Raw genomic sequence first — 12,070 nt, 5'->3', positions numbered from 1 at the left:
CAAAGCACTGCAGTGATGCAAAGTCTGGTAGGTGACTGCTCTCACCAGCAGCACAGATCCCTCTGACACGGGCCTACATGCTGCTCGGACTAGCGCTGGGTCCCGCGCACTTGGTTGTATGTTGGACTTGGTGGATTTGACCGGTGCCTTTCACTCGAGCCGTGAAGCTTGTGCAGATATTTAATTCTCTCACGATGTTTTTAAAAGATGCGGCACCTGTTTGCGAATGTTGCAGAAAACGGGTAGAGGTAAGAGCGCTCGTCTTATTATCCAGTCTGGTGCGTTACTCTGTGTGAGCTGCCTGTGTGCCGCAGCAGTCTACGTGCTTAGTATTCTAGAACACGTTTGTAGATACATGGATGGGGCTTGCAGCTCTTTCTTTCAGTATTCATATCCTGCATGTGTATGGGTGAATACTCAATCTTGAGATTATTGAAATCCTCTCTGGATGTCAGGGTTTCCTTGAATAGTTATGCCTGTTTTCCTAAAGGTTGTCCTCTGTTCTAAGACCTATTTCTGCATTCTATAGAATTGTATTTATTTCAAACAATTCATGGAAATAGACTGTGTAATGCCACTTCCCAGAAGCCTGCTGTACATTAGGCTATGCTGCAAACCTATAATCTTCTCAGTTTCCATCAATCATTTAAACTATTGAAAATTCACTACTAAATAAAGACATTGAACAAACTTAATAACGGCAGAAAGAGACATTTCAGTCTCAAAACGACAATCTTTTTTGAAGTTGCTGATGAAGTTGATGCAAGACATCATGTTGGTCCTGAACCTTACTTAGGAGAGCAAGGCACTAAATCTGTTGCGGGCTTTATTCCCACACACGCTACAGATGTATTGTTTCCTGGTACTGTAAGCCACCGACGATAAAATGGTCTCTTGAGGAGTTGCTGAGAATTGATTGAACAGTTTGCTGTTCTGTCGCGTTCACCGGGGAAATACATCTCCAGTCATTCTCCTCTAGCATGACAAAGCAGAGTGGAGAGTTAAGGGTACTGGAATGCGAAAGCTGAGTCTGCAGTTTTTGGCACAGTCATCACATAGCTATGTCAGCAGAAAAAGAGCAAAAGGTTATTATAGGCTGACAGCTATAAGGGATTCCAGCAGATCCGAACAGGAAATTATGTCACACCTGTGTCATCTGAGCTACTTATTTACAACTCTGCACTTTGTCATTGGGGAAGAAGTAATGGGGAAGACCCGTTCAAAATAGAGAGGTCGCACAGCATTCAGCCATCCCTTCACTGAGATGTACTTTGAAAAAAAAAAGAAAAAAAAAAGTGCAACTCAGCGAAAGTACCCCTTTATCAGCCCTCTGTGCCTTTTAACCGTTAGTACCACACAAAGTAGTCGGTTTAAATTGCTGAGCTCTTTCTCTGCACCTGTTTGACATGAGTTAGTTAAAATAGCACATGTCAAAGGCATCATCTCACGTGAGCATCTAGCCACCTTTCCAAAGCATCTGTCACATACCTGGATAGAAGCTTGCCATTATCCAAAGCACTGCCACTTGTGGACTACTGCTTCCAATTCAAAATAGCAACATGGTTTTGGCAGCTGATGTTAGCAGACTAAGCTGTTAACTTTTAGTTTGGCCACAGTCCTGGACTGCAAATTCCACCACTGTGGTGAGAATGGAGAGAGAGAGAGAGAGAGAGAGAGAGAGAGACATGGGGAAAGAGTGACTATGTGTGTGTGTGTGTGTGTGTGTGTGTGTGTGTGTGTGCATGCATACGCAGTTTAGATTGATGCATTCTCACGTAGGCAATGGCAGAGGTGAAAAGGTCACGATAATCCTCAAGCTGAGTCACACACACTTATTTAACAAAGTGACCCCGTTTTGGAAAATGACAAATGTCAAAGTGTATAGAAAGGAGGCCATTAGTCTGCACAGACATCACTTTACCTTTGAAACTTCTGTATACATTGACATATGTTAAAGATTATTTAAGTGTGCATAGTTCAGAAGAGTACGTGGGACCACAATGTTGATCTGAAGTTTTGCTCTTGAACAATAATGTAGAAAGACCTCCAAGGCTTGTATAAAGGACCTGTTTACAGCATAACCACTGTAGGTGATCAGAAAGAATTCAGCAGACGTTTTAAAAATATGGATCTAAAATATTAAAGTATTATAGGAGGTGTGAAAAGGACCATATGTCCAAAGATTTAAAGTTTGTGATTTACTTTTTCGTGGACAAAGGTACAAAAGTCTACCAATAAATTTACCAGTGTCTAACTTACGGGGAGCAGCCACTTAGCAGCCAACAGGATGAAAACGGGCCCAGTGTAGTAGGATTCTCTGTGTGAAATGCTTTGTAATTAGCCCCATTCAGTATAGATTTCCTGCCTTGCTTACAGCTTGTATTCGTTATGAGTAAACAGCAATTTTCAATGATTGGCTCATTGAAAATGCACACCCATAAGTACTTGTAACGGTTAGACACCCGATGACACCCTTTACTGTATGTGTATGCATTAGTGTATGTTTGTTCATATTAAGTGGACTATAAATCTGCCGGGATTACAAGTGTTTGCTCAGGGGAACAAGGGGGCAGCAATGCTGTAACTAATGGGCATTGGAAGTTGTGGAACACTGTCCACCACTACCACTATGTACATAAAGAGTTTGCAGAGAGTTTCTTTGAAACACGGGAAGTGGTATGAGTCATATTTACAGTTCTATAGACACAGACTGATCCTGTGTGTCATTGGCAGTCTCCTCCATGACGCTGGCATTGCTGAAAAGGGGGCATGGAGTTTAAGCTGATTACACTATTGACCGCTTAAAGGACCACTACAAATGTACTACTAGTAATGGTATTATAATTCTTGATGTTATTTCTTCTTACCCCTCAGCGGTAGCAAACCTCCAATATTAGTCCAACGCCTGTTTTGCAGGTCGGCTCAACTTGTACTAGTTATATAGGAGTCTGGGAACGAATCTAGCCTTTATCTGACCTGCTTGCCTGGGAAGATCGTCTGTATTTTCTATAATCCTTTTGCGTCACACATCCAGGCTCCCGTGAAAGGGTGCATTCAGCATGTGGCAAAGACGAACAAGGCCGGATGCCCACATGACCCACAACAGTAGAAACCCTCTCATTGCCAAGTATATCCTTAGAGTTCAGAGTGTGCTACACTTTCAGTGAAAGCTAGAAGTTTCTTTCATGCTCACTGAGAAATGATTAGAAATATGTCTAGATTCTGGAAAAGGCTGACCAATGGCCCAGTCATAGAGCCGCCCTATTGTAAATAATTTTAAAAGCGCATGCAGTCATTTCTGCATTGTCATGCTGTTTGCAGGTTTCTGTTCATAATCCAGGGTAACACATGACTTCTTAGGTGTCGTCTAAAGAATGAAACAAACTGAATGAGATACTGCCTAATCATGCTGAACCAAGCTACTGTGATGATCTCACATGATACAGCCATAAAAATCGACAGCTGGTATGCAATGTGTATATTTATATTGGCATGTCTGTGACACCTATATATAGAATTTTGTAATGTAAAAGCCACTGTAATATTTATGAAGGACTGATCCTTGAGAAGCTAATTTGTACAGACAATAGTAATTAATTCCAGCAAGGCGCAGTATCCCTAGCTACTCAAAGGGTATTGTTCTGTAACTGACACAGACCTCTGACCTCACAGTGAGTTAACAGAAAATGTAGTTTTGTCAAGAAGATCAATAATCTACAACATCAGTATTTGTTCTCATCCATACCTATGTGTAATCAGATAAACTCTGGCTCTGACTGCAATATAGGACAACAGTGGTGGGAATTAAGTATTTGCGGACAAATGACTTTAAAAATGAAAATCATATGTCATTACCCCTGGAGCTCTGGGCAGATCGTCACCTGATGTGTTTTCACATATACAGTATAATACTGACGTCACTAGATGCGGTTGGTTCATACAGGTCAGATGCATTACAAAAGAAACAGTTTTTCCTAAGGTCTTGAGGTTTTCATACATTTACTTTGTAAAAAAAAAGACAAATTGCTTTGTATTGTTCCCAGTCGAATATTTTATCCTGTGGAAATGACTGTATAGTAGTTTTTTTGTTTTTTGTTTTTTGTTTTTTTTTGTTTTTGGTTGCTGGATATTCTCTCTTTTCTGGAAAACTTTACTGATATAGATCCAGAGTTTTCATAAGTTCTTGGATGGATGGGGTTTATTGAATGAATCTCATTTTCATAATGGTAATATTTATTTCCTTTTACCAAGGCAAATACTGTAATGTCACCATAGTTCAGATGTACAGTAGCTGGTCTTTGTTATTATTATTATTAATATATTATTATTATTGTAACAGTTTGAATCTGAAATTAATGTGCTGATGAAAGTGAAATGCCTGCACAGACCGATTTGCCTCTGTTCCTATTTGGGGTCCTGGCCAATAAAATCCATTAAGTGTGGTCATCACTACAGTCTCTGTATTGGTACTGTACTCTTTAAATAGTTTGTTGAAGGGAAACATGCCGGAGGAAGGAGGTCTCTACAGAAGAGTTTTTAAAGCTCGACTGACAGTCATGCAGATAAGTGAAACAAATAGAAGACTACCAGCTTCATTTCTCGGGCCATTTAAGTGTCACTGAAGCAATGAAATACTCCTAACAACTGCAGCTCTGTAGGCATCTCTTTCACATATAATTATGTGTTTTCATGCAAGCGCAGTAAGCAAGTCCTTGACCAAGAGTTCAGGACGCTAAAAAAAAACTTAGATGCTACTCAAGCAGCAATCTATAGAAAAGTTTAAATCGTGCCAAACTTCAGACTTGTGTAGGAAGGACACTGTAAGAGATTGCTTGTTAACACCAGAACCTTGAGGCACGTCCCAGTCATGAAGCGTGGCGCGGAAAGCAATAAAAGTATCTTGCTTCCTTATCAGATTTGTGTCAGTATTATCATTACTTAGATGTTAGACCACATAACTACATACCGCTCAAAGAGGTCTCGGATTTTGTCTCACAGCTGCTGCTTGCTTGCTAGCACAAATCAGCTTGTTGTCATGCAGTTTTGATGCTCAGCAGCCTTTGAGTGACTGCGTTTGTGTATCTGTGATTGCAGGACTGCTTGCCTTGCTGTTGATAGTGTTGGAGTGGACCCGGCCAGGCCTACCGTCCCCACTGAGGCCAATCTGTGACCTGAGGGTCCTGAACCATTTCATTAAGGAAGCGCGAGACGCAGAAGTCGCTACGGTGAGAGGAAAATGTATGCATGCACTTAAGGGCAGGTGGAGGCTGCTGGAGAGATACTGCGGCCCTGGAATCACCCGTACCGAACATTTATCAATGTTACTCTCTTGTTTTCTTAGAAGTCATGTAGAGAAGGATGTAGCCTGTCAGACTCTGTCACTGTTCCAAAAACCACAGTCGACTTTGATGTCTGGGAGAAAAAAAATGTAAGTAACCACTGAAAACAGTTTGGTTGTTAAAACATCTCACAACAGATTTAGATTAGTGATAAAGTGTAATAGAAGTTCATAGAAATTTGGTGCCTTTTAATGTGTAATCTTTTTACCACAAACATCTTAGAACCATTTTAAGTGTTTCCTAGATGCCATTTTCTGTGCAGTATGTTTTTTGGGGGACCTGTAACTGTTAATTTGCAGTGGGAGAGTTGATTACCTGCTTCCTTTGTTCCTAATCGCTTCCATAATGAGACTCTTCAACTCTTGCCCTCTCTTCGTTTCTTGGCAAGGCCTTGGAGCAAGCCCAGGAGGTGCAGTCCGGCTTATGGCTTTTACAACAGGCCCTCAGCTTGCTACGGACCTCGGTCACCAACGCAGCACTGCACGGCCACATAGATAACTCCATTAGAAACCTGCTCAGCATCAATGCTGTGCTGCGTAGTCTCAACATCCAGGTGAGTTACAGCAGGTTAAGAAGTACAAATTCAGAAACAGCGGGCGGGCAGCTGTGCTTGAAGCCTTTTGTGAATTTAATGGTATGAAAAGAGCCTTATATTACTTTAACAATATAAATCTGAATTAACTGGCACATTGCGAAAGAAATGTAATTAATTTTTTAGGGAACCTTTTTGAATCCTTTTCAGATGAAAGTTTGTCCTGTACATGCTCTTTCCAGTTATTTAGTTTGTACATCTATACTCTTTTCAGTCAGACTAGCCCACTCGTCAAAGATGTTCCTCTGGGAACACACACCCCACTCGTCCACTGATTGTCTTTTGCAGGCATTGTCAGCCACCTCTCTAAGTGGATCATCTTTCTCATCTTAAATTAGGCGGCATTTAGTAGCCGTTGAGTGATTAAAAAAGGTTGGATTTGTGTTCAGGAAGTGCCACAGTAAGATGTTTTGATAAACGTGTTTGCTTCAGGATAAAATTTGCTGAATTCTTTCTGATCACCTACAGTGGATGTGAATGTAAACAGGTCATTATCCTACCATTTGAATAAAAGTAAGTCATAAAGTAAGCTATTAAGCGAGACATGTCTTTAGAAATTCATTATATTTGAGAGGAAAGTATAGACTAGGTAATTACAGCCAATGTATTTCTTGCCCTCTATTTAAGATATAGTGGTCAATGAGCTCAAGTTGAGTTTCTTGTAATGAAATAATGGTGTGTTCTCTGGTATTAGAGAAACTGAGAAACTGTGTCACGGGACATTCTCTAAAAGTATAAACGTAAGCCCTTGGTGACAATGCTGTGGGCACTGTAGCAGCTGTACAAGCTTCTTAAATTGCTGTGGAGTTATGACAACAAACCCTTTGAAATGACTCAGGTCAAAGCTGAGGCCTTGTGAACAGACAAACAAAATATGAATGAGCTGTCTGTGTCCATGCTTAGGGTTCTCTGAAATAAAAGTTTCATTGTTTTAAACTGTTAGCAGTTAACATGGTTCTTACACCCACAAAAACCAGGACAAATTTTAAGTAAAAAGAAACAAACCTGTCACTGAGCCTGGGAAGATTACATATTGATCTTGTCAATACAAAGATGATCAGTGCAAGAGGGTTTTTAGTACTTTCAAGATAAGATTGCTATTGGGGGATTGTGTGGATGTCTGGAGTTTTAATTTTATAAGCCAAAAAAACTTATAAACCAAATGCAAACTTTTGTGGCTTTACTTACTCCTACAGGGGGAAATGTAGCATTTTTTAGCAAAGGTTTTGGGACTTCATCAAAAGAGGAGGAAACACTGAAAAAATAAACATTTTCTAAATTAATACAAGAGCAACATGCTCCTTTGTATTCTCTTTCAGGAATATACCCCACCAGCAAGTGCAGCAGGGCTTGAGGGAACATGGAGGGTGTCCTCGGCAACGGATTTGCTTCAAGTCCACGTCAATTTCTTGCGAGGCAAAGTGCACCTCCTCCTTTTGGATGCACAGGCTTGTCAGCAAGATGTCAGCTGATCAGCTGATCTGCCTACTCCAGGCGAAGCTAATTTGTGTTTCCAAAGGCAAGGGGAGGAACTTGACACTGTTGACCTGCACCCCGGCTGGTGGAATCGGTGTGGATAGAAAGATACAGCCCTCCTCGCCTAAGTGGAGGAAGCTGAAAGGAAAGGACAGTCCAAGCTAGGCTGTGGATGGACAGGAGATGACTGAACCTTGGAATGTAGACGTGATACATTGACACGGTGAAGCACACAGTGACCAAAATGAGGCCTTTGGGAAGCACTGCTCCAATAGCTGTTCTACTGGCGCTCTCTTGCACTTTGTCTGTGGATGTACTTTGGTGTGTGTGAGTTAAGACTGCAAGTTCAGATCTGCACGTAGTGTGCATGTGTTTGTTTCCAGTGAGTTTGACCCCTACACTCATCAGTTTAGAGTGAATTATGGAGTGAAACACCCAGAAAATATTGATTGCACCTGGAAATTGGACAACTGTGAGGTTGCGACAGGGTATCCATTTCGAATACCACTGCGAAAAGTCAAAAATGAATGAGGCTTCACCCCACAAGCCTTTAACATTTTCAACTATGCCTCACAGAAACACTAGTCTCTTCTCTTGGATTTTTCAATGAATATTTTAATATATTTTTAAAAGTTGTATAATTACTATTTATACATATTTTCTACTTTAAAGCTGAAGTCTTTGTATTTTTTATTGCAATGGCACGCTGCTGTCTTCCTTTTTATAAAGATTGTATGTACCTGACTAGCTGTTAGATTCACATTGCATGTTCCTTCCAAATAACAGAACAAGAGACTAAAAAGTGGATGCAGAGTTTCAATCACAGTGAACAAGGGAGCAAGAGGTCAGTGAGAAGGGGGGTTAGATGAGAACTGTGAAGCTGTTTTGTCATTATCTGTGTTTTTGTTGCTGCCTACCAACACTCAACCAGTATCTACACACTGATAGCTAGACTGCCTGGAAAAATGCTGTTTTTCTTTTACAATTAACATCCCGTGAGGCTGTAATTGCAAATTGTTGTTTTCCAGAATCTGACGCTAACACTGTCTCCTCCCTCACTCTATTGTTCATCATCAAACGGCAGACAGGCAGTTGGTCAGTCCTGGGAACTTGAGTTTTTCTATTAAATGGAAGCTCAACTATTTCAGACTAGTTAAGTGTTCTTCCTTGTTTTTTTCCGTATTTTTATATCTTGTTGTGTAAGTGCAAAATGTTTTTGAGGATGTTTGCACGTTTTCTTTCCTGTTATTTTTGTGTTGTTTTGTCCCATCACTGTATAATTTGCTATTTAAATACAAAATATTATTCTTGGATAAAGAAAGAATATTTGGAAACACAAGAAGATTCTGTCCATTTCATTCATTACCTTTGTCTTGGTCAGGTCATTGGAGTTAACAGTGTAGTTTAGATGCTGAATACAAGCTGCTATCTCAGACCTTACTGGTCTTTGATACACCCTGACAGATTGTCCTGTCCTTAATGCAGATGTGGTAGTTGAAGACAGATACATTGCAGAAAATTTTATTTCTGTCCAGAAATCAGATACAATGCTTTCCTGATAACTGTCTGCTACATTCATTATGACCAAACTGAAACACCAGCACCAGTTCGATGATATGAAACTGTCTCTGACCCTCAGCTGAACCCATTCTATAAACCAGTTTTGAGAACAAATTGTTGTTACATGGTGCTTGAGATGTTCATCCGCAGAGGGATATAAATCCTGGCATGCCTATGTGTAGCTGACTACTGACATCTAGTGGACATCTTCAACAACAACTGCTTGAAATATAAACTTTGGATTTCTCAGTTTTTTGTAGCTTTGAAAACATAGACACAAAACTAAACACTTGCACAGACTCTTGGGCCTTAAAACTAAAGACGCTTGTTCGTGTACATTTGGCACAGCCATGTCTTCAAGTATGAAATTACATGGAGGTTTCACCTGGAAAACTTCACTGTTGCTTCAAGACATGCAAACTTAAAAGCCAGGATACAACACGACAAACGTAACAGCACGGTATATATCCAGTCAACAAAGGCTGTCCATTCCAACATAGTTCACTGATACAGACAACACACTGTATACTTGTCTGCTCTATTTTGCAGTCTGTAATTATAGTTCTCCACACAAATAGTCCCAACAGACAATGTTTTCTGGTCTACTGGTTTATAAGGAAACAAATAGGACTTGAAGACTAATTGAGAAACTGTGCCTGACACACTGGGCACAACTTTATTCAGGTCACTGAGGGTCAGGGTAGAAAACCTTAATATGAATGGCTGAGTTGTTGCGTGTACGTGTCATTGGCTCCCCGGCCTCATCAGGATCTTCAGGCTCCAGATCGTCCACAAGCTCCACCGTAGAGGTGTTGGCCGCAAGCTGCAGCGCCCCCTGGCTGGTGGCCTGCAGCTGAAGGGCAATGTTGATAGCCCTGTTGATGGCAAGGCCGAGGCCGTGGACACAGATCTCCCTGTGACCCCCACCTTCCAGAAGCTTCTGACAGCGTGCCAGCTGAGCACGGAAATCAGTCTTCATGTTGACATAGACGTCGTTCCGTCTCTTTGGCAGTTTCCGGGGGAGGCGCTTCCTAAGGGTATACTCAACCGGGTCCATCTCTACAGCTGGGGTGGTGGAGTCGGTGTGCACTGGGGCTGCCTGAGGGATTGAGGACATCCCTGGGTTGCGTGGCTCTGTCATGTTTTTCTGCGTATAAGTGGATATGTATGTTTAGGCAGCAGCTGGGGCCAAATGATGAAGCTGAGGGAACAATGTTAAAAAAAACTGAGGAAATGTAGTCAAATTATATAAGACCATGATACATTCAAGTAAACATACACATATTCTTTTTGGGCCGTAACTACCAATTTTCTCCATTATCTCTGAATATTCAGATTTTTTTTTATTTTCGGGTTTAATTATTTGGTCTATAAAATGTAAGTAATAGTTTAAAAAAAAGCCCAAGCAACCATCTTCAATATCTGACCTGAAGTCCAACACTCCCAAATATTCAGTATACGATCACTTAAGGTAAAGAAAAGCAACAGAACCTCACAACTGAGTAACTACCTAAAGTAGGTAGTGTCTGGCATATTTTGCTTGAAACTGACAGATGATTCAACCATTAACATACAGGGTAGTTCATTTTTTAATCAATCGACTAATTGTTTCAGCTCTACATTGTGTAGATCCTGCGGTAATTATTCTGCAACTGCTCCAAGTAAAACTGCAATGGTAACACCATTAATTCATTAGTCGATCAACAGAAAAAAAAAGTAACAACAATTTTTATTAATTATTAAGAGTTCAAGACATTTTTTTAAAAGACGGTCAGACAAAACAAGACATTTAAAAACATCACGTTGGGCTTTAGGAAATTGTGATGGGTACTTTTGACTATTTTCTAACATTTTATAGACCAAACAATTGAGCAATTAATCAAGAAAATAATCAGCACATTAACTGATAATTAAAATAATTAGTTACATCCTTATAACCTACGAGAGGGACACTACACAAGTGTAAGAGTAAATAAAAAACCTGTACCATACAAATTAGCTTACAACACTATTAATGGCTTTTTATAAGATTTATCCTAAGGACATCAGCAGGAGGTGGCAACTTAAGACTAAAAGGAGACGATTACTGTTGCTTACCAACGTTAAAATCCAACCTACATACGCGACGTGAGTGAACCTCAGAGTACCGTGCTGAGGTCACAGATGGTGCTAGTCAAACATTAGCTACCGCTACTGAGCCCAGCAGCGGCTGCTCAGCTAAGCCGGTAAACGGTGTATTTTACGGTGAAGCGTCAATACTTGGACTAATTCATGTGTATTGAGAGCTCACCTACCTTCAGAGGATGGGTTTAACGGGAAAAAAGCTGCCTTATCTCATCGCTAATATCCGGGCTGCGCGCTTTTCTGCAACGGCGACATTCGCTTTGGCCGGAAAGGTTGTTTACGTTCGGTGTGCCCCGGAAGTAACATCACGGGTCGAAGAAGAAGACGCCGCCTTCCCGTCACTGCGGCAGCGAAGGTGGGCCGGCGAGTTGTAGCGGTCGGTCCTTGCTGTTCGCTCACACCGATTCGCTACATTGTAATATCCCTGGTCAAAAGTCTCATATTGGGAATTTCAGCGTTTAAAATAGAATAATGTAAGATTCAAATGCATTTGTAAAAAAAAAAAATCCCTCCCTGCGTCATTGTGAGCAGCGTTACGCACAGCTGCCATCTGCGGGTGTGCTGCTGTGTCAGGCATCATCATGGGCCACTAATAACGGTCTGACTCTGTAGCGGACGATGTGTTTTTCTAAGGCAGTTGACGATAAAGAGGAACCAGTTCCCCGTAGGGGAAGTATGACCATGAATCTCGCGGGAGAAAAAAAACATGAAAAATTAAATTTGTACTGTGACATTTAATAATTAATTCGTTTTTTTTTTAATTACTTGCAAAGACATGTTATCATTTCAAAACAGCGGATCATTTATCAGCACTTTTTTGTATAAATCCAAGTGGAATCTCCTTCGATTTATTGTAGACTTGTTCAGAATAAGCGTATGAAAATACAGTTTCTGTCTAACTTTTCTTTCTTAGATCCTTTTACTTTAATAAAATGTGTGTATGTGAGATAATGAACAAATGGCTGCAAGTTTTTGTGAA

At 40.7% G+C, this 12,070-nt stretch overlaps 2 protein-coding genes across 4 annotated transcripts; one reads left to right on the top strand and one right to left on the bottom strand.

Moving 5' to 3' along the window:
- Window positions 1-23: 23 nt before the first annotated feature.
- On the top strand, window positions 24-8,893 carry epoa (erythropoietin a). Its single transcript, XM_040141243.1, has 5 exons — window positions 24-248; window positions 5,095-5,225; window positions 5,342-5,428; window positions 5,728-5,892; window positions 7,251-8,893. The coding sequence occupies exons 1-5, from the start codon at window positions 227-229 to the stop codon at window positions 7,401-7,403; spliced, it is 558 nt and encodes a 185-aa protein (XP_039997177.1). The 5' UTR covers window positions 24-226; the 3' UTR covers window positions 7,404-8,893.
- A 19-nt stretch (window positions 8,894-8,912) lies between these two features.
- Window positions 8,913-11,495, bottom strand: pop7 (POP7 homolog, ribonuclease P/MRP subunit). 3 transcript variants are annotated; one of them, XM_040141246.1, is made up of 2 exons: window positions 11,262-11,495; window positions 8,913-10,114 (listed from the first exon to the last, which is right to left on the bottom strand). In XM_040141246.1, exon 2 carries the CDS (start codon window positions 10,106-10,108, stop codon window positions 9,653-9,655), a length of 456 nt encoding a protein of 151 aa, XP_039997180.1. In that variant the 5' UTR covers window positions 10,109-10,114; window positions 11,262-11,495; the 3' UTR covers window positions 8,913-9,652. The 3 variants fall into 3 exon arrangements, with proteins under 3 accessions (XP_039997180.1, XP_039997178.1, XP_039997179.1); XM_040141244.1 differs by having other exon boundaries at window positions 8,913-10,168; window positions 11,262-11,491; XM_040141245.1 differs by lacking the exon at window positions 11,262-11,495 and adding an exon at window positions 11,065-11,229 and having other exon boundaries at window positions 8,913-10,168.
- Between the last annotated feature and the right edge of the window lie 575 nt (window positions 11,496-12,070).

The sequence above is a fragment of the Xiphias gladius genome, chromosome 12 (genome assembly GCF_016859285.1).
Source record: "Xiphias gladius isolate SHS-SW01 ecotype Sanya breed wild chromosome 12, ASM1685928v1, whole genome shotgun sequence".
NCBI classification, from domain to species: domain Eukaryota; kingdom Metazoa; phylum Chordata; class Actinopteri; order Istiophoriformes; family Xiphiidae; genus Xiphias; species Xiphias gladius.
This window is presented reverse-complemented; position numbering and strand designations above follow the sequence as displayed.